At 40.8% G+C, this 26,909-nt stretch overlaps 2 protein-coding genes across 3 annotated transcripts in view; both read right to left on the reverse strand.

The window, feature by feature from the left end:
* The window catches only part of LOC101436652 (NBPF family member NBPF11-like), a 77,341-nt gene extending 76,480 nt beyond the window's left edge, over window positions 1–861 (reverse strand). The window contains exons 1-2 of the mRNA XM_071207282.1: window positions 844–861; window positions 117–569 (exon numbers count right to left, since the gene is read on the reverse strand). Of these exons, the coding sequence (XP_071063383.1) occupies window positions 117–569; window positions 844–861 (471 nt within the window). The remainder of the gene's footprint in view (window positions 1–116; window positions 570–843) is intronic.
* Window positions 862–8,748: 7,887 nt separating this feature from the next.
* Window positions 8,749–26,302, reverse strand: PRKAB2 (protein kinase AMP-activated non-catalytic subunit beta 2). 2 transcript variants are annotated; one of them, XR_001119269.4, is made up of 9 exons: window positions 26,028–26,270; window positions 25,595–25,775; window positions 21,893–22,059; window positions 21,045–21,138; window positions 20,678–20,798; window positions 16,608–16,741; window positions 15,952–16,020; window positions 11,867–13,480; window positions 8,749–11,378 (listed from the first exon to the last, which is right to left on the reverse strand). XR_001119269.4 is itself a non-coding variant. In XM_004468955.4 (8 exons), exons 2-8 carry the CDS (start codon window positions 25,748–25,750, stop codon window positions 13,403–13,405), a joined length of 819 nt encoding a protein of 272 aa, XP_004469012.1. In that variant the 5' UTR covers window positions 25,751–25,775; window positions 26,028–26,302; the 3' UTR covers window positions 8,749–13,402. The 2 variants fall into 2 exon arrangements, 1 of the variants encoding a protein (XP_004469012.1); XM_004468955.4 differs by having other exon boundaries at window positions 8,749–13,480; window positions 26,028–26,302.
* Between the last annotated feature and the right edge of the window lie 607 nt (window positions 26,303–26,909).

Here is a 26,909-nt window from a genome sequence, read left to right on the forward strand (position 1 = left end):
CCGCGTCCCCCCCCCCCCCCCGCCTCCCCGTCCCTCCCGCTTCCTGCACCGCCTTCGCTCCCATTCCTCCTCCCTTCTCCCGGCCCCTGCTTTCCCTGGCCCAGAAGAGGCTATACCGAAACACTGGCAAGGGCAGCCACAGCCTGAGAGGAAGACGAGGGGGGTACGTCTTCCGCCAACGAAAGAAGCACTGCTGCCTCTCTCATGGGGGCTCTTTGGGCATCTTTGCTGGAGAGACAGCGCGAGGTGCACGCGGAGTCGCTGAGCTTCCACAGCCAGTCCTCGTGGCCAGGCAGCGCGGACTGCGGCCGGCCCAGGTCGGCCCGGGAGCTGGGGCAACCGAAGAGTTCAAGGGCACGGCTCTCCCCTGTCCCGCCGAAGCCGGCAAAGTTGTACCACCCAGCGCAGTTCTGCTCTGCGGGCCCAATAACGACTGGAGAAAGGCGACGGGCGCCCCCTCCATCGCCCTCTTGTGGCCCACCACTGTACCGCGCGCGGTGACCCGCACCGCCCTCGAAGCTGCTGGTGCAGAGGGACCACCTAAAGAAAGCTGGGCGATACTTGGGACCCTGAAATTGAAAGTTCAGCCAAACCCCGACTGAAATAGACACATGAAGAAAAAGGGCCTGTGCTCCTCTATCATAGCTACAAACAGGGGCTGTGAGAGCAACTGTCTGGTGTTTATTATTCAGATTGTGGACAGCACCCCAAATGTGGGTCTGGGGATCATTAAGGCAGAAGAAAGGCTGAAGGATCAAGGAACCCCCATCCGGTGGCAGCCAGACTGGAGGCCTTTGAACTTGCAGTGTCTCAGAGACGCAGCCCAAGCATTCCCACTCTCACCTGTGCACAGCCCAACATCTCATCTTCTGGACCCTCCTAACTCTCAAAGAGAGGATGGGGTCTTAGACTCCTATAGGAGAGAAAAGTGGCATAAGGTTTTTGTCCCTTGACTGAGGTAGCTTAGTTAAATTCAGTGGAGAATTACAAGTGAGTCACAGCTGTGGTTTATATACTGTGAACAATAGTTACCCTTAGGAAAGAGTGTAGGGAGAAGTTTCTCTCTCTCTAGTTTTATCATACGATTTAAAAAGAGAATATATCCATGTGTTCCTTGTGCTTAAAGAAAAAATAAATAAAAGGAATAAAACAAAAGAAATGTGATTCATATGTCTGATGCCAGTGTGGAAGCATATTCATAGGTTCTGGGAATTAAAACATAGACATCTTTGGGGGAGTTTTTTTTTTTTAAGATTTATTTATTTATACCCCCACCCTCACTCCAGTTGTCTGTTCTCTGTGTCTATTTGCTGTGTGCTTCTATTGTTGTCAGCGGCAGGGAAATGTGTTTCTTTTTGTTGCGTCAGCTCTCCGTGTGGGCGGCACCATTCTTGGGCAGGCTGCACTTTCTTTCCCACTGGGCAGCTCTCCTTACGGGGCACACTCCTTGCGCGTGGGGCTCCTCTACACCGGGGACACCCCTGCGTGTCAGGGCACTCCTTGCACGCATCAGCCAGCTCCAGACGGGTCAAGGAGGCCCAGGGTTTGAACTGTGCATCTCCCATGTGGTAGATGGACGCCCTAACCACTGGGCCAAGTCCACCTGGGGGAGTTATTATTATGCCCACTACCTACAAGTGTTTAGTCTTGGGCTAATTATTCCCCATCTCTCAGTACTCTACAAAATGTCTTGTGAATTATGAGGGTTAGAAGGTTGGTGTGAACAGCCACTATTCCTGACCCTAGGTGAGCTCTGGGTACTGTTCCTATGAATTCTTTCTAGTGCTTCTTCCCTCAACCTCAGAGGCTTTCCTTTTTCCATTGATAAATACTCTGCTGAATACTCAGGCAGGACCCTTTGCAGATTTCTTCAGCTTTATCTCTGTGCAGCTCTCTTCTCTTTGGTACTCTTCCCTGTACATTCTAGCAGTGTCTTTCTCTCCAAACTCTCAACTCCATGTCCTCACTCAGGCGGTTCACCAGGCTGAAAACTTGGATTTTTAGCTATAACTTGGAAATTCTTTTAAGGTTAGGGCTCACCTTGTTTGTTTCCTATGTTTCAAGGATCACTGTCTCATAGTCTGAAAAGCATTGTTTCATATATTTTGTTAGATTTTTAGTTATTTTTGGTGGAAGGGTAAATCCAGTCCTTGTTACTCCATCTTGGCCAGAAGTGGAAGCCTCCTGGTAATTTTTAATTGGATATCAAGCATTGTGATTATTTACTTTGTTGGCTGCTGGATATTTTTATATTCCTATAGATATTCTTGAGTTTTGTTCTAGGATGCAATTATGAACTAATTATAATAAGCAAACCACAGAGCTCGAATCTAGAATACAGGCTATCCAGGGGAAAGAATAGGGTTAGAGAATGGGAAGCTGATGCTAAATTTGTGCAGAACTTCTATTTAGGTTGATTGTGAATGTTTGGAAGTGGATAGCAATGATGGTAGCACATTCCTGTGAGTGTAATTAACGGTGCTGAATGTTTGTGAATGTGGTTGAAAGGGGAGGTTTGGGGTCTTGTATGTTACTAGAAGGAAAGTTAGAACACAAAACAAGAAACTATATAACACAGTGAACCATATTGTGGATGATAGACTGTGGTTAATAGAAAAAATGTTAAGAATGTTCTTTAATGAATTATAACAAATGAACAATACTATTACAAGGTGTTACTGATAGGTGGTATATGGGAAAAATACACCCAATGTAAACTATAGACTACAGTTAACAGTAATATTTTCATATTCTTTCACCAACTGTAACAAAGGTACCACAATGCACAAGTGTCAGTAATAGAGGTATATATGGGAATACTATATTTTTTACATGATTTTTCTATCACTCTACTTTAATTAAAAATTACAATAATTTTAAAAATTATACTAAGTGAAAGAAAACAACAAAAAAAAATACAACATACAGAACTTAAGCCTTCTAACCTCTGACAAGAGAACCTTCCTCTGACGGGAAGTCAGTGAAAAGGGAAAACTCTCAGACATGTGTCTCCTTCAGAGCACAACTATTTGAAGATGCAAACTGGTAGGAAAGCGGACTTGGTCCAATGGATAGGGTATCCGTCTACCACATGGGAGGTCAGCGGTTCAAACTTCGGGCCTCTGACCCATGTGGAGGTGGCCCATGCGCAGTGCTGATGCACGCAAGGAGTGCCGTGCCACGGGTGTCCCCCGCAAAGGGGAGCCCCACGCGCAAGGAGTGCGCCCTGTAAGGAGAGCCGCCCAGCGTGAAAGAAAGTGCAGCCTGCCCAGGAATGGCGCCGCACACATGCAGAGCTGACACAGCAAGATGACACAACAAAAAGAAACACAGATTCCTGGTGTGATTAGAAGCGGTCACAGAAGAACACACAGCGAATGGAAACAGAGCAGATAACTTCGGGGGGAAGGGGAGAGAAATAAATAAAAAAGTAAATCTTTAAAAAAAAAAAGAATGCAAACTGGTAGATCATGAAGCAGTTCATCTTCAAAAGTGCCCTGGAGCCAGGAAGTGGGATAGGGAAGGGGAGGTGGTTCCAGAGCTGCTGCAGGTTGCTCAATGAACAGTGACCATAGCAGCAAGAAGGGTAGGAAGGGAGATTCATAGGATGTTCCTGTATCTCCTGCATCATCAGTAATTGTGGTTGTGGGTGACACTGATAGGGGTCAACAAAAGACCCCAACCCACATGGGTTGGGGAAAAGTGCTTTAGAAAGCACATGCAAATGCAAGTTTGGGCCTTGATGGAGCTCTGGTACTATTTAGGTTTAATGACCAGGAATACATGATGTTTAAGAACCTGAGCTCATTTCACATCTACCATCCCTACCTCTAGTCTGCAGGCAGTCTCTGGACCTGCTAATGAGGTTCGAGGATAACTGTCATTTTTAAGAACATTTTTAACAATTCTTTTTCTATTAAAGGTGTGGGTTTAAAGAAGAAACATGCATAAAATATAGGATTCCCATACCCCACCCCACCACCACCTTGCATTGGTGTGAAACATTTGTTACAATTGATAGCACTTTTTTATAATTATACTATTTTTAACAGTAGTTACATTTGTTACAATTGATGAAAGATTATTAAAATAGTATTAACTATCATTCATAGTTTACACTAGATGTATTTTTCCCATGTACTACCCTATTAACACCTTGTATTAGTGTAATACATTTGTTAAAATTCATGAAAGAACGCTCTTGTACTATTAACTATAGTTTTTCATGTACAAAAGCGTTCACTACATTATATAGTCCTATATTTTATCCTTCAATTTTTATTCTAGTAACATATGCATACTATAGTTTCCCACTGTAACCACTTTCACTCGTACAGTTCAGTGCAATTGACTGTACTTACAATAATGTACTACTATCACTACCACCAACCTAAACAGAAAATCTGCACAAGCTTAGGCATCAATTTCCCATTCCCTAACCCCAATCTATTTTCTGGCAACCTATATTCTAGACTCTCTTTCCATGAGTTTGTTATAATTAGTTCCTAACAGTGAACTCATACACTGTTTGATCCTTTTGTGTCTGGCTTATTTCACTCAATATAATGTCCTCAAGGTTTATCCATGTTGTCGAAGGCATCAGGACTTCATTCCTTTTACAGAGACAGAATAATATTCCATTGTATGTATATACATTGTTTATCCATTCATCAGTTGATGGTCACTTGGGTTACTTCCATCTTCTGGTTATTGTGAATAATGCCACCGTGAACATTGGCGTGCAATATCTGTTTTAGTCCCTATTTCAGTTCTTCTGGGTATATACCTAGTAGTGAGTGTATTATTCAATTAATCAAACTGAGTCACCCTAATGATGTGGTCGAATCAAAGCCCTAATCTTAACATAATTTAATCAAAGGCATCTCAGTTGAATGCAATCAAAGGGTATCACACCCAGGGGAAGAGACCAGTGTACAAACATGCTCTCTCTTTTTGAAATTCATAAATAATCTTAAACTGCCACACTCCACCCTCTGAATTCCAAAAAGACATTACGATATTCAAAAAACCTTAAATCCTTTCAGTTAGCAATGCTAAGCACAAAATCATATCACAATCAGTTTAAATAAATGTCCCATCTGGCTATAGACCTCTGAAACTTACAAAACAATTTATCTACTTCCAATATACAAAGGGACAAAGGATAAACAATTGCACTACCATACAGAGAATTCAGGAGGGAAATGTAAGTCATGGGTCCCCTACAATTCTGAAAACCTGGAGGGCAAATTCTATCAGGTTTTAAAGTCTGAGAGACATTTTCCAGATGATGGGTTCTTCTCATCCTTGGGGCCTCATGGGGGCCCACCCTTTCCACAGACTTGCCCAGTGGCCATTTTCTTGGTTCCACCATCCTCAAGCTTCTGGCTGGTGACTGAGCTCCAGAACTTACCCTCCAAGAATGTTGAGGTGATGGCCACACTTTACCCAGTCTTTGAGGTAGAGTCTCAACCCCTTTAGTATAGTGAGGTGGAGGCTAGAATGTTGGAGGCAACATTCTCTGTAATCTCTGACATACAGGCCCAACTGTCTCAGAGCAATGAGTTGGCCACCTGGCCTTCCCTAATCTATGGGGACTGGCCCACTCCTTTCAGAACTATGGGGTGCCAACCTCACTCTCCCCAACCCTTGGGGAATGTGCTCCATCCTTTCCATAGCCTGGGGTGGCAAAACTCTCCCTGAACAGTGGGCTGGAACATCCCCTCTCTTCAATTGCCAGGGAAAACTCACCTTCTCTTTACACATGGGTGGGTTGACCCAAAGAGATGTCTTAATTCCAGACCTCAGCTTCCATGGTTTTCTTCTTAATGCTGTTTTCCCTTCCATATCTCCCCTCCATGTCCCTTTTACAGCAGTTTTCTTTATACAGCTCTCTCAAAAAGCTTGTTGGTTTAGCATGCGGGAAGCAGGGGTCCAAGCCATCAGACAGCAAAACTTTTCACAAGCCTTTTCTAGGTAACTGCATTTTCAATCCTGACGTACAAGTTCCAAGTTTAGCTAATTCCTCAAATGCGGCACTATTGTATGGGGGCTTGCTTCCAGAAGACTGGAACTTCTGGAATCAGTTTCTGGTTTCTTTGGGCCCAACAATTCAGTTATCTGCTTATCTCTTTCCTCTAACATCTTGCTATTACCTGCAAGCAGAAGCCAGGCTGCATTCTCCAAGATTACTTTGGAAAGTTCTTTAGCTAAATGTCCAATCTTGTCATTTTCAAATTCTGCCTTCCATATAACATTGAGTTAATCTTGCTAAGTTCTCTTTGACTTTAAAACATGGATCACTTTTCTTCCAGTTTCCAATAATAGTTTCATCATTTCCTTCTAAGCTTCAATAAAAGTCTCTTTAGCATCCATATTCCAACCAACAGTCTCTTCAAAGCAATCTATGCTTTTTCTATCAAGCATCTCACAGTTCCTCCAAAAAATACCCCTTACCCATTTATAAAAACATTCCAGCATTTTGGTAATTGCAAAAGCACCATCCCACTCTCCGGTACCAAATTCTGTATTAGTGAGCCAAAGGGGTGCTGATGCAAAGTACCAGAAATCAGTTGGCTTTTATAAAAGGTATTTATTTGGGGTAAAAGCTTAGAGTTACAAGGCCCTAAAGAGTACAACTCAAGGTACCATAAGAAGTACTTCCTCACCAAAATCTGTTGGCACATGTTGGAGCTAGATGGATGGTAGGTGATGTCTGCAAGGGTGCAGCCTTCCTCTCTCTCTTAAGGCTCCATGGGCCCTGCTTCTTCTGATCTCAGCTGTAAGCTGGAGGGCTCATTTCTTTCTGGGCCTTTTTAGCTGCTCAGGGCTCTGGTCTCTTCAACTGCAAACTATTAGACAAGTGGCTCATCTCTCTCCAGGGTCACAGGATCCTCTTTGTGTCTGTAGAGATTCCTCTCTTTTCTTGCTTATCGTCTTCTGTGTGTCTCCTTGATTGTCTATTTATATAACCCACAAAGCATGTGGAGGCTCAAACCAAGTCGCCCTAATGACATAGTTGAATCAAAGCCCTAATCTTAACATCATTTAATCAAAGCTATCTCAGTTGAATACAATCAAAGGATATCACACCTCAAGGAACACACCAGTTTACAAACATAATCTGTTTTTGGAATTCATAAATCTCAAACTGCCACAGTGGGATTGCCAGATCATATGGTAATTCTATACTCAGTTTCCTGAGGAACTGTCAAATTGTCTTCCACAGCGCTTGCACAATATTACATTCCCACCAGCAATGAATTTCTCCACATCCTCTCCAACAGTTGTAGTTTTGTTTTTTGATAGTGGCCATTCTCATTAAGAAATATTATCTCATTGCGGCTTTTAAATTTGCATATCCCTAATAGCTAGTGATGTTGAGCATCTTTTCATGTGCTTTTTAGCCATTCGTACCTTCTCTTTGGAGAAATGTCTATTTGAAGTGTTTTTTCCCATTTTTAAATTGGGATGTCTTTTTATTGTTTTAGGATTTCTTTAATATATTCTGGATAATTAAACCCATATTGGATAAGTGGTTTCCAAATATTTTCTCCCATTGAGTGGGCTGTCCTTTTATTTTTTTGATAAAAATCCTTTGTTGCAGTTTTTAATTTTGATGAGGTCTCATTTATCTATTTTTTCTCTCATTGCCTGTGCTTTGGGTGTAGTCTAAAAAACCATTGCCTACCACATCCTGAAGATGCTTTGCTGCATTTTCTTCTAGGAGTTTTAAAATCCTGGTTCTTATATTTAGGTTTTTGATCCATTTTGAGTTAATTTTTGTATATGGTGTGAGACAGGGGTTCTCTTTCATTCTTTCGCATATGGTTATCCAGGTCTCCCATCACCATTTGTTGGAGAGTAAGGATGTTTTGATCCCTCACTATCACAGGTTTTTTCATCAATCCTTCCACTTTACCTCTCTATCCCTCTCTTCATCAGCTCCCCCTATTCTCCTTACTTTCTATTTGCTCCCATATTGCCATTCTCTTCTCTCCCTTAAGGACATTCAACTTAACTGAATTTTCAGAGAAGCAAATATAGGGGACCCTGGCTGTGTTTTAGGAAAAGTAAGTCCAGAGGTCAGCTATATAAAAACCCTGTGGAATAAAGTGATGGAAAGTTATAATTATGACCCTGAATAAGGCCAATGGAAGAGATTATTTGCTGTCAGAATGAAGTATTTAATCCTTAGAAAATGGTGGAAGAGACTGACAGAGAAGGAAAATGATTAGAAGTAGGAATCGTCCAGGAGAGTGCTCCTCAACCCTGGATGTATTAGAATCATCTAGGGAATATGAAAAAAGATACAAATGCCTTGACCCCATACTAGAGATTTTTATTTAATTGGGGTTTAGGTAGTAGAGACAGCATCAGTATTTTAAAAGAATCTCCATGGATAATATTAAAGTGCAACCAGGCAAGAGAACCTCTGGTCTAGGATCTCTGCTGAGCCAGCATAGAATGATAGCTAAGTGTGAAAGCAGTTCACAGAAAATGCTGAAAATCAAACCAGTGACAGGTTTGCATTCCTTTAATATTCACATAACCTGGAACCAAAAAAAAAAAAAATAAGAAAAGAAAAGAAAAGAAAAAAGTGTCAGACAGAGGGATGAAATCACTTGTGTTCCCTACACCTGTAACTTCACCCTTTATTCAAATGTGTCTGGAAACTACATTCTTTAGGCCCTGAGAGTACCAGGACAGATTTTGATAATCAGTAATAAATGAACAACTCAAATATTATTTCTATTTAATACTTTTATTAGTTTTATGGAAAAAAAAACTACATTTCTGTATGTGTTACATCATACAATTTTCAGATATTATCAGTTGAGTGACAAATTAAATTTTGAGAAAGACTTCAAAATCCACACTTATATGCCACCCCTGTGAAATTTTGCAAAGCAGCTCTGTACCTCAGCATTAAGGTTACAAAAAGCACCATTTAAAGGACTCTCACATATTTACTTCCCTTGAGATAACAGTCTTGTACCCTCTCTATGACAAATACAGAGCTGCATTCAATTAAAATGTTTAAGTGTAACAAGAACAAACATCATTCAATTTACCAAAATTCAAGCAAGTCTTACACACAGGGCCCAGTGCAGAGATTAGGACTAATCAACATCAGTGAGCTTTGGCTGTCCTAAAACCACAAGGTGGGCAGAGTAAGTGTCCTGTCGATGGGACCTGAAAGAAGATGATCAACACCTAGTGTAATACTTAGCGTAAGTATTCTTTGACCACTTAACTTTTCTGACATTATATAATCCACTGGGGGGTATTTCACACCAATCACTGCAAAGCACTGTGCTACACACAAAGTACTAACTAATGCAGGAGCTAGTAAAATCTTATTTTTTTACTGAAGCCTATTTACTTCAAATTACAACTGAGAAAATCAAATCAAGACAAAGCCCAATAAGAATCCTAAGGTGAATCCATTGCTAAGAATTGGGTTGTATAAGTTTTTCTTGAGTTTTTTTCCTTCCTTCCTTCTGTCTCTTTTTTCTTATAATTAAAATAGACTCCCAAACTTTGGACTTACTGTAGAAATCAAAGCCCTTCCATCTCCAACTGTGATAGGCACCTAAAGAGAGACAGATACCTAGACCCAGAGTTTTCAAAGACCTTAACCTCTCAACTTCCCAGGTCCTCCATCCTGTGGGTAACTAGAGTTAGCAGTAGCTAGAAGACAGCAAGAATGTGGCTTTAAGGATAAGTCAGAATAATGTAGGAACAAATTGCAAATTAGCTTTTTTGCTTTGTTTTGTTTTTTTACAGTACTGGGGGCCGGGGATTGAACCCAGGACCTCCTATGTGGGAAGCCGGCATTCAACCACTGAGCCACATCAGCTTCCCTGAGTTGGTTTTATCATTTGTTTTGCTTGTTGTTTGTTTCTGTTTTTTTCGGGAGGCACCGGAAACTGAACCTGTGACCTCCCAATGTAGGAGGTGGGCACTCAACTGCTCAAGCCACATATGTTCCCTGCATATTAACGTTTAAGCCCATGCCCCAAATTACTGGAACGTGTAGATTTAGAAATCTCTGAGAATAGAATATATTTCAAATACACACAAAAATACACTATTGCATATCATTTTTAGTTGAGGTCAAAAATTTAAAAGCCCTATTTCCCCAATTAAAAGTAAGAAAGTCTGTCATCAGTACATATCCTTCATTTATACACAAGAGTAAATAAACCTAATCTGGAGACACCATTCTTTCCAAACTTAATTTCATCTTAGCAATATACAGGGAGTACTAACACTTGCCAAAGGTTTTATTTCAGATCTATTAGAGCTACAAGAGATTAGAAATAATTGGAGGGAAGTGGACCTGGGTTTGTAGGATCTGCCAGGAAACTTCTCTTGGATTCATCTTTTACAGGGTTTCTCTTCCACATAAGCACATACTTAAAAATGTCAACACTACTGAGCCTGTAGGAATGCCCCTGAGGGTTTCTACCTACAGAAGTTAAGTTCCGTTTAACTCTAAGCTTAAAGCAAACTAAAAACCAAGCAAGATCTGGAAGTTCTTTGTACCAGAAAGACAATGAGCATTTTGTTTCAGGTAATGTTTGACTTGAGACCCTAGTAAAGTCCACTGGATAAATGAATTTAAAGCAGAATGTTGAGGAAAGGGTAGCAAGTAGGAATAAGAGACAAAGGGAAGATGTTCTGAACAATTATACCTGAAGGGCACCACCATGTTATGTCTGATTTAATTTAAAAAATAAAAAATAAAAGGATATTTTCAGTTCTGATTTACTTTATTTTCCTAATATCACTCCCCAGCTCAGTCACTTTTCTTTCTTTTTCCCACAACCCCAAAACCAAGCTATAGTCCTTTCAGGGTCAGCCCTCTTGAAGGGCTATTTTCTTACTTTGCCAACTCTGACTCTCCTATAGGTTAAAAAAAAAGGTTAAAATTTAAAAATTACTGCTTTTTACTCATTTTCAAAATCTATTACACTCTCTTTTGCAAGGAAAAATCCCAACTCTCCCTTTAACAAGCCATATTAAAGAATGAGTGAAGTTTCTGAGAACAGAGACCAGGAGTGTGGCAAGAGGTTCTCAGGACTGTGAGATGTAGTAACAGTATAGAGAAGGGACAGTGCTGAATGAATTATCACCCATTCATCTTGCCCATCCCCTTCTGTACCAGCTGGTAGGCTCTCATTTCACAACTGGTTGAGCGATTACCTCAGGAACTTGGGAAACTGACACACTCTGCACATTTCCAGATTAGAAGGATATGAAGGTCACCAGCACCAAAACCTACTGTCACTGTAGCCAGAGCCAGTTCACAGAAGCCTCTGGCCTGACAGAAATTGAAGGATCTCTTTTCCTGCCCCACTCTACTGATACACCTGTATGGAGTAAAATTTTAATACATGAATACAGTCAATTACATTTCAATGCATTTGTCAAGAAATTAGTACAACAAAATCCTCTATATAACAACTAAGGTTTTCAATCCTCATAAATGGCCTACTTATTTAATGGGTATTGGACAAAAAAAAAATTCTAGTATTAGTGAAGACCATGTAGATCCTGAGTGTTGGTTATAATAGGATTTGAGCTGGAATTTTAAAATGGTACACTGTTTAAAACATGGTTCGGGCCATAAACATTTCTCCACAAAAGCTTTTTGCTGCAGAAGAAAGCCTTGGGAGGCTAAAGCAGTATTCACTCTCAGCAATTACCTACCAAAGCACTTAGAAATTTGCATTCCCAGGGAAACAACCACCTCAACACCCTACTGACTCACCTGTGGAATATAAGAGGTCTATCTACCACCCAAAGGCAAGTGTGTTGCCAGCTTTGCATGGGAAAGAAAGGAGGTAGCTAAACTGACCTGTGGCTGCCCTTTCAGTGTGACTGGGCTCATCTTAGCAGTCAGGGAGTCTCTCAATCATAAACAGTGTGGTCTCGTTCAGAGTTGAATGTTTGACTTGCATTTATCTGTAAAATGGAAGAGTCACATATACTTGGAAAAATGTTTTATATGTGAACCCCAGGAGTGGACTGAATAGCTACCTCTCAGTCCACAAATGGAAATCATGGACCCCACTTCATCATCAAAACTTTTAAAAAGAGGAGACAGAAAAACAAAATGATACTGTTAAAGCTTAGTGCAAAGAGCTATACTTTTCATGGTTAGGAACACAAGGGTTACTTTCTTGCTTTTTGGCATACTGAATCTTTAAGTTGATGGAACCCTGTAAGTATACCAAATGAACTGAATGAACTTGTCCCTGGTATACTGATATGCACAGGGTCTGCCATACTCAAGTAGATTGCAGCAGGCTAGACTCGAGAAGAAAGCGTTAAGGACTGTTTATCAAGAGCCTGAAATTTTCCTATATCGTCTGTTAAGACCAATGAAAAGGCATCCTTTTTTTTTTTAATCAAAGAAAATGTAGGCACATAAAAATCTTCCAGGGATGAAAGGTATGAAAGTTTTCCCTGGTTCCATTCCACCTTACTTCACAACTGTCTGCTCTGCGAAAGAAAAGATGGAAGTGGGGCCGGGCCAGGTGGGAAAACCAACAGGAAGGTGCCAAGCAAGTCAGCTGTGGCACTAAACTAAAACACGAAAGCCAAACCTCTGCATTCTGCCTTTCCTGTAATACAGAGACGGATTTCTTCAGTAGAAATTAAAACAAGCAGTAATAAATTGGCCTGGACCTGTCCTGGGCTAAAAAAAGAAACCTTCTGGTAGCCCTAGTCTCTGAGGAGCTTTCAAAGGGGTCACCTATCCAATGAGTTTTGTGTTAGAAAGGGTCAGAGGTACGAGGTCTGAAGGAGGCTATCAAAGCAAGAATGTGAAATGAGAGAAAAAAGCATTTTTTGTGGGGCATCCAGTAGCATTTAAAAAACAGATTGTGCCACATACTCTGGGACTACAGAGAACCCATGCAAGAAAAGCTACCCCTGAAATGAGGCAGCCATGAGCATGGCAGCTGTCTGGCATGAATCCATTCCTTAGAGCCCCAAGCTAGCAAAGATAGTCTCCACCCAAAAAGGATCCTGAGAGTTTGCTGTTCATTCATTTTTAGGAAAATAGCTTCCAAACTATATGGTTCTTCCTGTAGCTCCCTCAAACAGATCTTGGTGAGTACCCATAGTCAGAGAATACATCTATCTGGAACTTGGAGCTTTCCAATAACCTTACTTTCACATATGCATATATTCATAAAGTAAATTCCATGAACTCATAAAGCTCTCATCTGCAATCAACTGCAAAAGCAGAGCATCCTATTCAGAGGCTCTGAAACACACACATTAGCCTCAAAGCAAATCAGCCTTGCAGTCTCAGATAAGACTGGTTCAGTCCAAAAAGACAAAGGAGATGCTTCTCCTAAATCGTGGGCAGCAGCCAGGTATCACATCAGATGGGCTTGTACAGCAGAGTAGTGACATACTTTTTCTTGTAGCGATGAGTTGCACTAAGGACCATGACACTGTCCTGCAAGGGAAAGAAATATATGCAGGTAATTACTTAGTTCAAGAATTAGCCACATCTTCCCAGACATCATTCCTTCACAATCACTCACTTTCAGCAGAAGAAGCTTGATACAAGAGAAAGGTTGGTTTTGGAGTTGAATCAGCTTGAATTACAATCCTGACTCCTATTGTTACTTTATATGTGGCCTTGGGTAATAAGTATTTTTCTCATTAGTACAAAAGACAATACCACCATTGAGATAGGTGACAATTACAAAAGAACATCCAGCACATTACCTGACATCTAATAAGCACTGAGAATCTATTAGTCTTTTATCTCATTTTCTTCCCCACTTAAACTCTAATATTATAAAACTAGTAAAGAAAGAAATATCCTGGCATTTATTGCTAGAAGGAACTCTTAAATGTAAAAGGAAGTCTTAAATGCAATGAGAAAAATAGCACAGGGAAGTTATCCTTTTGAAAAACCATTTCCAAGCACCGAAACAGATCTAATTACCATTTAATACCTCGGATGAACTCAACAAGTGTTCTCAAGGGACTCAGAAAGCCCAATATTTCCCTGGGGCGAAAAAAAAGACTCCAAAATTTTCCTTAGAAAGTCACCCAATCCAACGGTTCAATTCCAAGCTGAACCACAATGATCAAGACCCTTGCCTAGGTCGGAATGAGTATGGAGAGAGTAAGAGGTACCATTTCCTAGGCTGTATCCCAAGGCCATTAGTGCACCATATGAGAATAATAATGTGGGCCTCAATCAACAACCAAAGAGCAGTTATCAGAGGCAAAAATTCATCAGGTCCCAACGAACTTAAGCAAATCTCTATTAGACACCAATCCATCCTCTAAGTTCTACCCAGATAATATTATCCTCAGTGAATGATTCTCAGGTTATTATCTTGTGATCAGAGTATGTTGATCACAGCCTAAATATGACAGAAGCCAAGGCAGGTGGGAAATTCACTCCTGAAAGGTTTTGCTAGAAACAAGGAGCGGGTGAGAGAAAGACCTACTTGGAAAGATGTGTCACAATAATATATAGGAAAGAAAATGGGGAGGTGGACTTGGCCCAATGGATAGGGCCTCCACCTACCACATGGAGGTCCACAGTTCAAACCCCAGGCCTCCTTGACCCATGTGGAGCTGGCCCATGCACAGTGCTGATGTGCTCAAGGAGTGCCCTGCCATGCAGGGGGGTCCCCCGCATAGGGGAGCCCCACGGACAAGGAGTGCTCCCCATAAGGAGAGTCGACCAGCGTGAAAGAAAGTGCAGCCTGCCCAAGAATGGGGCCACATACACAAGAGAGCTGACACAACAAGATGATGCAACAAAAAGAAACACAGATTCCTGGTGCCGCTTGTAAGGATAGAAGCGGTCATAGAACACACAGCGAATGGACACAGAGAGCAGACGGGGGTTGACAGAAATAAATAAAAAATAAATCTTAAAAAAAAAAAAGAAAATAGGATTAGGATAGGAGGTCCTGCCTCTAGTTCTTACGGGCAATTTGACATTCCCCAAACCTTAGGTTCTTTATCTATAAAACAGAGGTTATATCTATAATAATATTTACCTCACAAGGTTATTACAAAAACTAAATTCGATAATATATATTACAAGCACCACATAATCTGTAAAGTCAGCTGTATCAGTGATTTTTGACCACACAGAAATATAAGCAGTTGAAAAAAAAAAGATTACTGGGCCCCATACAAAACATCTATTCAGAATTTTTGGAGTTGGAGGAGCCTCTGAATGTACCAAGTACAAAATTCCTCATATGATTCTGATGATGATCAGCTGGGTCTAGTAATCAAAGAGCTATATAACTTTATTCCAATAGCCAAACCACAAAGACATGACAAGACAGGACGGCATGGATATTTTTAACCCAGACTCTAGTGCAGCAGTGGACAAGTAGAGGACTCTAGAGTTGATGAGGACAAGGCAAATGTGGTCACATTTCACCTTTATATAGTGGACAGGAGAGATGCAAGCACTAGGTAAATCTGTCTGAGGCACCTGAAAATAGCTCATGTCCACCTTAAAAAAAAAGCCTTAATTAATATCACACACAAGCATTGTTTGAACTGGAAGCCAAACTTGCTTTTTCTATAAATATGACATGATCAATCTGCCCCTCAGCCTCTTACCTTCAAGAATGAAATCCTACTGCCATGAACTCAAAAAATTATTCAATTATAGGGAAACTTAGCTAGCCAGAACACAGACACAGATACAGATGTAGATACTAAGATAGACAAATGAAAGAAAGAAAGGGAAAAAAGGAAAGAAAAGAGAAGAAAAAGAAAGAGATATACTCACTCACTAGTTAAAAAAAGGAAGTTTTTCCATCATTTGACCATTATTGCCACCTTCAGCAAAGTAGAAGAGCAAGAACCACTGGAGAACATCTGTTACCCTTACCCCCATTTCATGAAGCTCTGTGAAGAGCCAGGCCCACCACGTACCTTAATGGACAATGCATAGAGGTGGTTCAGCATAACATGGTTAGGCTCAGGGAGCAAGGCTGGGTCACACTAAGGGAGGAAAAAACATAACTAGATGGGATTAAGTGACAGAATTACATCAAACAACTTACTCTTCCTCAGGGCTCTTTGGGATTTCTCAAAAACTCTAAATTTCCTTTTATATCAATAATACATTCTCATTACAGAAAAATAGGAAAATTTTGAGTCCAAGGCAGATGGCATCTATTAATCTTTATTAAAAGGGTTAGAACAAAAATCTTGCCCAAAACACAAATAGAAGACTTCAGGAGGCAAAAAATCAACTAGATTGAATAGAAATGTAAATTCCATGCAACTGAGGAAAATGTATACTTTTATACACTCCCAATTGACAAGTACATCTTATACTCTGTTGGAACAGAAGCCCCAGAAATTGGTTCTAGCAATCCAGAGTTCTGGCCCTTATTTTACTGATAATCTGAGTTTTGATATCAGTACCTGAAGAAGTCACATCTCATTATTGGGAAAAGGAACCTGAAATGGTATTTACGGATATATGGTTTATATTCTGAGCGCACGTTTGCTCCCAACCTCTAGGATTACTGAACTGTTCTTGGTATCCCCAGATGCCACAGCAATATTAGCAGGATACTCACAGAAATATTAGTGTCCTTATTAAGAATAACCTGGAGAAGGTGAGGAGGAAGGATAGGTGGGGACTTGAATCGCTCCTCTGATCGAAAAACATACATTTCTTGGCCATAAGGCCCTGGCGGTGAACTGGAAAGGTCTGCAAGATATTTATCCAAATATGAGGGAACACAAGAAAATTAGTAAAAATGCATAGAAAAGGCTAGTATTAAATACTGAGTAGAATAATGGTCATAAGCTGTGACCTGCTAGGTCTACAAGGCAGCCAGAGGAAAGGTATGAATCATCCTGGACATAAACCAAGAGGTTCCTAAACACAGCAATAAGATGCAGAGGATAGAAAAAAGATGAGGGTTGTAAATGCCTCAGGAAAGAGGTAATTCATTTATCAGTTCTATGACCTTGTACAAATTACTTTATTATGGTCAGCTTCTTCATCCATACAAAGAAAATAATAATCTCTGCCCTATTTCATATATGAAGATGGATGCCTTGTAAACTGTCAGACAATATGAAAAGGTTAAATTTCTTTTTTCCACTCAAGCAGCAGGCAACAGGGTTACTTCACTGTGACAATGAAGACAAAAAGTATGTAGTAGTCACTAGGCAAATGCAAATCAAAATACAAATCAAAACCACAGAAAGATACCACTTCAACCCATTAGGATGGCCATAATCAGAGACAATAACAAGTGCTGACAAGGATGTAGAGAAATTGGAATCCTCATCCATTGCTGTTGGGAATATAAAATGATGCAGCTGCTGTGGAAAACAGTATAGCAGTTCCTCAAAAGGAAAGAGACCCCGCAATTCCACTTCTAGAGATATGCTGAAAAGAACTAAAAACACATGTTCACAAAAAACTTGTAAACAAATGTTCACAGCAGCACTATTCATAAAGGCCAAAAAGTGGAAACAACCCAAATGTTCATCAACTAATGAATGGATAAACAAAATGTGCTATTATCTATACAATGAAATATTATTCAGCCATAAAAAGCAATGGAGTACTGATAAATGGTGTAACACACGAACCTTGAAAACTTTATGCTAAATGAAAGAAGCCAGTTATAAAAGATTACATATTGTATGATTCCATTTATGTGAAAAGTCCAGAATAGGCAAATCTGAAGAGTCAGAAATCCATAGAGACAGAAAATGGATTAGTAGTTTCCAGGGGTGAGGAAGGGGATAGGCAAGGAATGAGGAGTGTCTGAAAATAGGTGCAAAATTTCTTTTTGGGGTGATGAAAATTATCTGGAATTATTATAGATAGCGGTGATGATTGCACAATCTTGTGAATACTCTAAAAACCACTGAATTGTACACTTTAAAAGGGTATATTTTATGGTATATGAATTATACATATACATATACGAAAAGGAAAAATGTATGCAAACAAGACAAGAAGGAAATAAATAAAAATGAAGACAACTGTATTATGATGATATACTTTATGTTTTAAAAATTTTGTTTTTATATAATAACAGGAGTTTAAAATGCTGTTTGACCTAATGTAAGGGGGAAATGGAAAGGAGAAATGAGTTTATATGGCTATGAGTCTTTAAAAAAGAGTCTGGAGGTTGTCAGAAGGATTGCCCTTATGCACACCTGAGCAGAGCCTCAGAGACAGATAAAGTAGATACAACCCCAGGTATTGGTTCTTCTGAGGGCTACAGAGAACCACAGGTTCTATGGTCATGGCAGATGGGGTTCACTGCCATGTCAGTTGGCCCTTCTTTGGAGCTGGTGTTTCTGCATGATGGAGCTGGACACAGATGGGATCTCTTTTCACAAGACTTTCATGCTACTTTACTGGAATTGTAGTTGGTGCTGGGGTTTAAGATATATTTAGGGGATTTGAATCTCTGGACTGACAATATGATAGCCAGGCCCTGAGCCTCAACAGACTTCAACTCCTACACTCTGATTTATTGGACTTACCCCACTCAGCTAACATGGAGTTGAAGAATGTCAACCACCACACCATGGAGCCTAGAGTGCCTACAACTGAAAGCAGGATTGCATCCAGTATCCATGTAGAATCTAAGCATCCTCTTGACATAGATGTGCAATGGACACAACCAAGCCAAGGTCCACAGAGAAAATGTGGCATTGGTGTGGGAAAAGTGGCCATGGGGCTGCTGGGTGCAGGGAATGGGAGGAAGAGATGAGATGCGGAGGCATTTTTGGGACTTGGAGTTGTCCTGGGTGGTGCTTCAGGGACAATTACCGGACATTGTAGATCCTCCCAGGGCCCACTGGATGGAACGTGGGAGAGTATGGGCCATGATGTGGACCATTGACCATGAGGTGCAGTGATGACCAGAGATAAACTAACCAAATGCAATGGATGTGTCATGATAATGGGAGAGAGTGTTGCTGTGGGGGGAGTGGTGAGGTGGGGGCGGTGGGGTTGAATGGGACCTCCTATTTTTTTAATGTAATATTTTTTAAAAATGAATAAAAAAATTAAAAAAAAATTTTTGTTTTTATAAGTCTCTAATGAAATAAGATTTTAATAACCAATAAAGTATAAGAACCCAGATTTCAGTTATGTATATAGGAAGCAAATGAAAAAAATAGTAATACCACTGTAATATTAAATAATACCTTAAAAATATATAAAACTTAACAAAAAGACAAACAGCCCAATTAAAAATTGAGCAAAAGACTTGAATAGACATTTCTCCAACACAGATACAAATGGCCAAAAAGTACATGAAAATATGCTCAACATCATTAGAGAAATGCAAATCAAAACCACAATGAGATATCACTTTACACCCAACAGGATGGCTATTACTAAAAACAATGGAAAATAATAAGCATTGGAAGAATTCAGAGAAAAAGGAACCCTTGCTCATTCTTGGTGAGAACGTAAATGGTGCAGCCTCTGCGATAAAATAGTTTGGTGTTTCCTCACAAAGTTAAACACAGAAGTACCATATGACCCAGCAATTCCTAGGTCACAAGTCATCTCATCATTTAATTCAGTATTTTTAAACCATTTCATTCACTGCCCCACCAGTCAGGAAGATTGCCCAGCTTTACTTTCTGAGTTTATATTAAAAAATAAGTATTCTAAAAATTTTCCTAAATAGAAAATTATGATCTTTTGCTTATTCTTTTTGGAATTGCATAAGCTATCCTTCTGCTCGGAGATTCTCATACGACCCATTAAGGTATTATGTCTCCTCAGCTGAGAATCACTGAGTCTAAGTCCCATATTTTACAATTAAGGAACTAAGAACCAAAAAGGTTGAGGGACTTGTCCATGATGGCAAAGCTAGTGAGTAGCAGAGACAGGCTTTAAACCCATAAGGAAACGTGTACCTACATGGAATTTAGAGCACAATCCTTTAGACATAGTTTTCAATGTAAAGCAACAATATGGTAACTGTAATTGTGGTTAATAAATCATTCTGGCACAAAATTACAAAAGTTCAGTTAATTTCACAAGCATAAAAAAGGTTGCATGTGTTTTTGTGTGTGTGTGTGGGTTTTTTTTTACCCTTTTCTTCCCTAAGACTGCCATTACTGTAAATGCATAGTATTTAGGGCCTTAAAAATTGTAGAACTGCCAGCTGAGTTCTCAAACTGGCAGAACTAAGCTGAGGCAACTGAGCAAGGCACACCAGATACACGTGTCCTCTACTAGGTCAATGAAAAACTTGAACTATTACTAGAAATAACTTTTTACACTATAGGCCATGGCCTATCGGTAGATTATAAAAGAAAGAATAAATCAGAAAATAGAGTGCATCATAAGTAATAAGGGCAAACATTATAAAGTGAGACCTGTACTACAATTGTGTTTGTGTGTGTGTATGTGTATATTGGTTTGCAATGCAGAATAAGCACCTCACTGTAGGTCCTGGCTAAAAAGTTTGAAATAAAATACACTAGGTTGAGATATTTTTTGTCTCAGAAAAGGGGACCTAAATGGTTACAAGAGAAACATAAATACAGGATTCAGAACACTCTTGAGGAGAAAATAGGGGTGAAAACACTCTTGGGAAGGAACATGCATTACAACAGGAACAACAAGAAAGAGCAAATACTACAAAATTACCTCGACAAGATGTCTCTGAGCTTTCCATAGAATCTAGCTTTAAAGCATCAAACACCTCAAAATCAGACTTCTTGACATGTATTAAATTGTTAATCGTGCCAAGCTGACTGGTAACCACAGGCTGAAACAATGAAGAGAAAAAATTAAGGAACCCCCTTGGAAAACCCATGTCTTCCATCCAACCCTCCTCTTTTGCTAAAAATAAAAAATGATCATACTCAGCATCTCCATATCTTATCAAGAGAGAAATCCTCCACGTAGGGGAGCTGCTGTCCATCAGTCCTGACAACAAAGGTGTTTGGCATCAAAGGGATTAATAGCTAAAATGAGACTAAGTCAATAGTTACCCTTGGAGTGCAGGCCTTACCTCTGATGGATCATGAACCCACTGTCCATCCACGAAGAACTTATACTGGTGCTCTCCCTCAGGGAGGTCCAGGATGGCAACAAAGTCATTATGGCTACAGAGAAAACAGAGTTAAACAGGAAAGTTCCTATTAGAAAACAATGTAAAAACCATGTGAAAATCACTCTATACCACTGATTGCCCACATTTCTAAGCTCTTGCACCTCCTGGAGTAAAAGATAGCTTATAATATTGTTTTTCTTTTCTTTACAACCTATAATGTGTATTTGCCAGCCCCTCTGATCAATTTTAGTTCTTAACTAATATCTGGAAAAAAGAGTCATAAAGATGTTGATACCCCAAAATCATACAACTATTTTGCTTCAATAAAACAGAACCCTCACATGTGTAAATACACTTTCCACATTTTGGTGACCCTTTTCTGGCATTTTACCTACACACAAAGGGCCATTCTGATCACAAGTAATTCATTATTGCTCTACAAGTGCCCGCATTATTACCTACAACGTCCCAATGTGTTTTCCTTTAGTGCAGAAATCAGAGCAACTGAACCCAGCCAGTCACAAGAGATATTTGCAAGCACAGGAAGACTTTCCACAAGGTACAAAAACATGATCCTAAAGAATTCACCCACAAAAAGTAAAATTCCCTCCGAGGCAATGATATTCTAAGTGCTAAAACATTTCTGACCTACTAAAAGGTTAAAAAGAAAAAAAAAGTGCTGCAAATATAAAGAGGTCACAGAAAAGAGGGTCCCCAGAAGTTGGAGAGGAGGTCTCTCTCATGAGAAAGTAAATCATGTCTATAATCCTGGGCCTGGCAGACTCTCCCAAGGTGCCTCCCCTCACCTCTTAATCAGTGGAATCTTAGTGCTCCAATTGTTGAAGGACCCAGAGATGAAGACCTCCTTGCCTCCTTCAGACCAGCGGATAACAGTGGGCTGGGCCTGCTGCGTGGGCTTTACAGAGTCCTCCAAATCCTGCTGCCATGATACAAACTCTTTGTCCCCTGGGAGCTGTAAGAAGAATTAGGCCATCCCCAGAATAAATTTGTGACCCAAGGATTCTTAAAAGTTCACTGTCCTCTCTAGTCAGAGAGGGGTGCTAGGCTTTGGCTAAGGATCAGTAAGCCCTGAAATTAGCAACTAAATTAGGTTTTAAACAAACTACAGAAGAAGAACTCATCTGGGAACAAAAGTGGTCAAATGCCTTATGCCCAAGGACAGCCCAAATTATAGCCTAGGTTCTGAGTCTCCATAAATTACTCACCCTTTCAGTACCTTACAATGTCTTTTATTTATAAATAAATACATAAATAAATAAAGTTTATTACCAATTTAAGTCATAAGGAGGCAATTCTGATGTGCTTCGAATGCTTAAGAGAAGGAATATGAAAACAAAGTATGGTTCTATAAAAAAATAATTAAATCAGCCATGTATTTTCACAGACAAATATGAATGGCTCTCATTTCTCAATTGTACTGGAGATGCTGAAATTCATAAGTAATTTATAAATTCCACTTTAGCTACTAAGTTATAAGAAGAAAGGACATTAAAAATTTAAAAACCAGATGACAGATTTCTTAAAATTTGAGAAGTGGTTATGAAATTTTATTTGCTCACCTATGCCAGGGTTATTCTAATTATTTCAGAAGTAGGGATGAAATTTCTGTAGCCTCAAGGAGTAACATATTAAAAATATAGCTTTTTAACAAGAGCAGTTCCAGCATCAAATGAGGTTTGCAGGATTCTGAAAAAAATTAACTCCTTAGCTTCTATTCACTACCATCCTTTAGGTCAGGAGTTGGCAAACAATAGCCAATGTGCCTGATGTTTTAAATGAAGTTTTACTGGGGCATAGCAATGCTCCTTCGTTTACATATTGTCTACAGCTGCATTTGCCCTCCAGTGACACAACTGAGTAGGTGTGACAAAGATCTTATGATCTGTAAAGTCTAAAATATTTACTCTCTGGATCTTTACAGAAAAAGTTTGCTAATCCCTGCTTTAGACTGACTTAAATGACTTTGGTAAATAGGTAAATAAGACTGCACAATTTTAAGTTAAAAGATTACCAAATATAATAATGTGAGTCAAATATAAAGGACTAACTTATTCATTTGAGCCTTCTTTCCAAAATGGTTGCAGTAGTTTACCTTCCATACTGTCTCTTGATAGTCCTCAAAATAACACCCTGAGACAACAGCAGCAACATAAAGAAAGCAAATGAAGAGAATTGAAGAGACCTTCAGATTATATAAGGAATTAGCTTACAAGAAAACCTTGATCTACATATTCTTAAAGCAATGGACTCTTGCCTGACTGGCAGGATCAAAAATAGGGGTATTTTTACACATGCCTAATTATAACCCTCAGATTCTGATTTAGATAAAGGGTCTGGAGAGCTATTTTTTTAAAGTTCCCCAAAAAACAACAGTGGCAATTATATTAAAATAAGCAAAAGGAAAAACCTCATCTTTAGAGATATATACCCAAATATTTACAGATAAAATAATATTTGAAATTATATCTCAAATTTGCTTTAAAATAATTAGTAGAGGGAGAGTGGATCAGGGTATAGATGGTATATGTTATTTGGTAATTGTTTAAATTGGATGACAGATTTATAGGGGTTCATCATAGTGTCTCCCTGCTTTGTAAACAATTCAAAATTTCCATTAAATGCTTTAAAATTTAAAGACGCAAATAGGATTAAGAACCATCAAGGGGAGGGCATGTGGCTCAAGTAGTTGGGTGCCTGCCTCCCACATGGGAGATCCCAGGTTCAGTTTTGAGTGCCTCCTAAAGATGAGCAGAAAATGAGGGTTGGGGGGGGGGGGTCTGGGGGAGGGAGCAAACAACATTGAACTAGTCTGTTAATACTAAGGAAGGCTGACATTTAAAACATTGTAAGACCCACTAACACCCTATTTATGAGTTACTTTTATGACCTATTATTTAAAATTTGAAAGCATAAACTATTAATAAGCCTAGCTTTGGAAAAAAGCCTTTTCATGTATGAAATGACATTTATGTGGTAGGCATGAGTATAGCCAATTAGTAGAAAACTGTATTTATCCAAGTTAAAATAGTAGATCCACTAGGAGAAGCAGCAAAACAATTAGACCTAGAATTGAAGGTGTTTAAGTAAAACATTGAGGGAAGAGAGACAGATTCAGAACTATAAAATTTTAGATTTTGAAGAGACCTTTGGAATTACTTAAAACAATTCTGTTATGTCACAAAGGGCAAGACTGAGGTGAGAGAAAGATCCAAAACTGACCCTAATTCAAATAGAGCAAGCCTGGTTTCTTTTGAGGACAAGATTACTGCAGTCACAGTTTGACAAATACTTAAATCTTGTGTCATCTGTGTAGGAAAGCTTAAAAACATAATAAGGCAGATGAAAGCTTCAGAAAGCTTTGAAGATGTAAAACAAATGGTTACATAGACAGCCCAAATGAAGAAATCCTGAGGAGAAAGAAGAAAGGAATGGAAAAGAAACCCCAAGAAATGCTTCTTTCTCTCTAATTACTTTCTCAATTGGGATCCAAGAAAATATACAAACCAAAGAATCCCAATTTCAGGTGCTGTCAATGTGGCAAGTAACTCTCTAATTTATCCTCTGAAACCCCAGTTTGGTGGGAAGTCATGAGGTGATTAAGAATCATCTAACACATCCCAATCTCCTCAACCCCTTCATTTTACTCTTACATCCCAGTTGGCCTATCTGGATGAATTAAATATATTTAATGTCAAAAACTCGAAAATGAATAGAACATTAGGATGGTAACCACACTGCTGTCAGCTCTATCTTTTCTGTAGGTTGCCACTACTTTCCTTGGAATTGAGCACACTGTCTTCAAGGAAACTGTGAGTTATTTTCTCAGTCATGGCAACATTTTTAGCTTGAGAAAATCTAAAATTCTGGTTTGGATGTGGAAGAAGCACGGCCTCAGCCACCATATAGGACAAAGGATGAAAACCGGACAGTCACCAAAGATGTCCTTTATTGGTGTCTAAGACTAGGATAAAGTATTCAAATAAGCAAGTTGATGCTGCTCAGAGCCATGTCAAAGGGGAAAAAGGAGAAAGGCAGAGATACTAGAAAGACAAAAATATTGATACACAGAACTTTTCAGGATAAAGAAATTCATTTACCCACCTCAGGACATAAATGAGAAACCGCCACCTTTGATCAGCAGCTCTGGCAACCCACCCTCTAAAGTTTTCCACCAGGGCTTACAATCTATAATTCAGCAATACTCTAGAAGAGTTAGAAGAACCAAGGATTCTGTGGGGGTGTCTTAACCCCCAACCTAAAAATGGGAAGATATGTCAAAAAACCAGGAAAATAAGAACTCCGTCTCCTTATGCTATTTTGAAGCAGCACCGCAAAAGGAATTACCATCCAACACCACCGTCACCGGAAAATTCCTTTAATTCAGAAAACTGTAATCCAGATCGGTGTGACAAGAACCAAGAAAAGGAGGAACCCGGAAACCAAGCCCACTGCAGCAACACCACCAATTGGGGACGTGAGGGTCTTACCTTGGAGTCGGGCAGGCTGAAGACGTTGGGGTCGTCCGTGCTCCCCACCATGATCTTGTGCTCCTTGCCCGGGGCATGGCCGCCGGCACCCTCGCCGCGCGCAGCTTTGGTGCCGTGGCGCTCCCCGGACACCCGGTCGCTGGTGGTGTTTCCCATGCTTGCAACTCGAGTCGGGGGCCACCTGCCGCGGGGAACCACACGGGGTGGGAGACGCCCAGCGGCCGCGTCAGGAGCCCCCGTGGCCCCGCCCCTGCGCCCCGAGACCCGGGCAGGGGATCCCCGCCCCGGGGAAGCCGCGCCTAGGCCCTCTCCCTTCCTGGCTCCTGGAGCGCCTCGAAATCCCCAGATCTCCTCACCGCCTCCTCTTTAGGAAAACCCGCTTTCGGGGAACGCCCCCGCAACCCCGTGTTCACCGCCCAGACCCCCCAAGCACCTCCCGCGATGCGCTCCCTCCTCCCCCGGCCACGGGTGCGATGGCTGCTCTGCAGATGAGGCCCCCGTAAAGTTATGGAAATTGAGGCCGCGCCTCAGGCGAGCGATCCGGGTTTCCTCCAGAAAAGGCTACAAGGCCCTCAGCGCTCGGCCCGCCCCGCGCGCGTTCCCTGCGGCGGCGATGCGGCGGCGCCCCGGGCCCACTGCGCCTCTCTAGCCGCCGCCGCCGCCTCGATGGTGGGCCTCTGCGCGCAGCCGCCGGCGCCAGGCGGGGGCGTCCCGCCACCGGCTCTGCGGTCGGCGGCGCGCGAGGCAGGACCGCCTCCCGCGGCGAGATTCTGCGCCCGAGTTAGTGAGTTGGACCCGCGGGCCTGCGCGGCTGTGAGGTCGGTCGCCGAGTGACAGGGGGCGGCCGCCCCGCCGGCCTCAGTACCGGGAGGGGCCGGACTACCTTCTTCCCGTCCTTCTTAACCAGTCTCAGTTTCGCCAAAACATTTTCTGGGCCGCGTCTTTGCGGTAGGCGACCCAGGGGAGGTCGAAGCCTCTAGGGAATAACAAAATGGACTTCCGAATCTAGGCTGAAGGGAGTATTGGCTATTGCTCGAGGGCTAAGCTAAGTGCTGTAGGGAGCGACAAGGAAAGAGCGGCCCCAGGAGTGATTAGGGAATAGATCTTGAAAAATAAGTAAAATGTTCATCTAAGGAGAGGAAGGGAAAGGCTGTTCTAAGCTAAGAAACAGCATGTTTCTAAGAAACCTCAGAAGAAATAAAATGTAAGGAACAGCAACAACAAAAATCAGAAGAAACACCAGCATTAAAGGAGAGGGACCGTCCTAGCTTTTTGATGATAATTAACGGGACCTACGCCGTATTTACTAATTACT

Source organism: Dasypus novemcinctus, chromosome 13 (genome assembly GCF_030445035.2).
Source record: "Dasypus novemcinctus isolate mDasNov1 chromosome 13, mDasNov1.1.hap2, whole genome shotgun sequence".
Taxonomy (NCBI): Eukaryota; Metazoa; Chordata; class Mammalia; order Cingulata; family Dasypodidae; genus Dasypus; species Dasypus novemcinctus.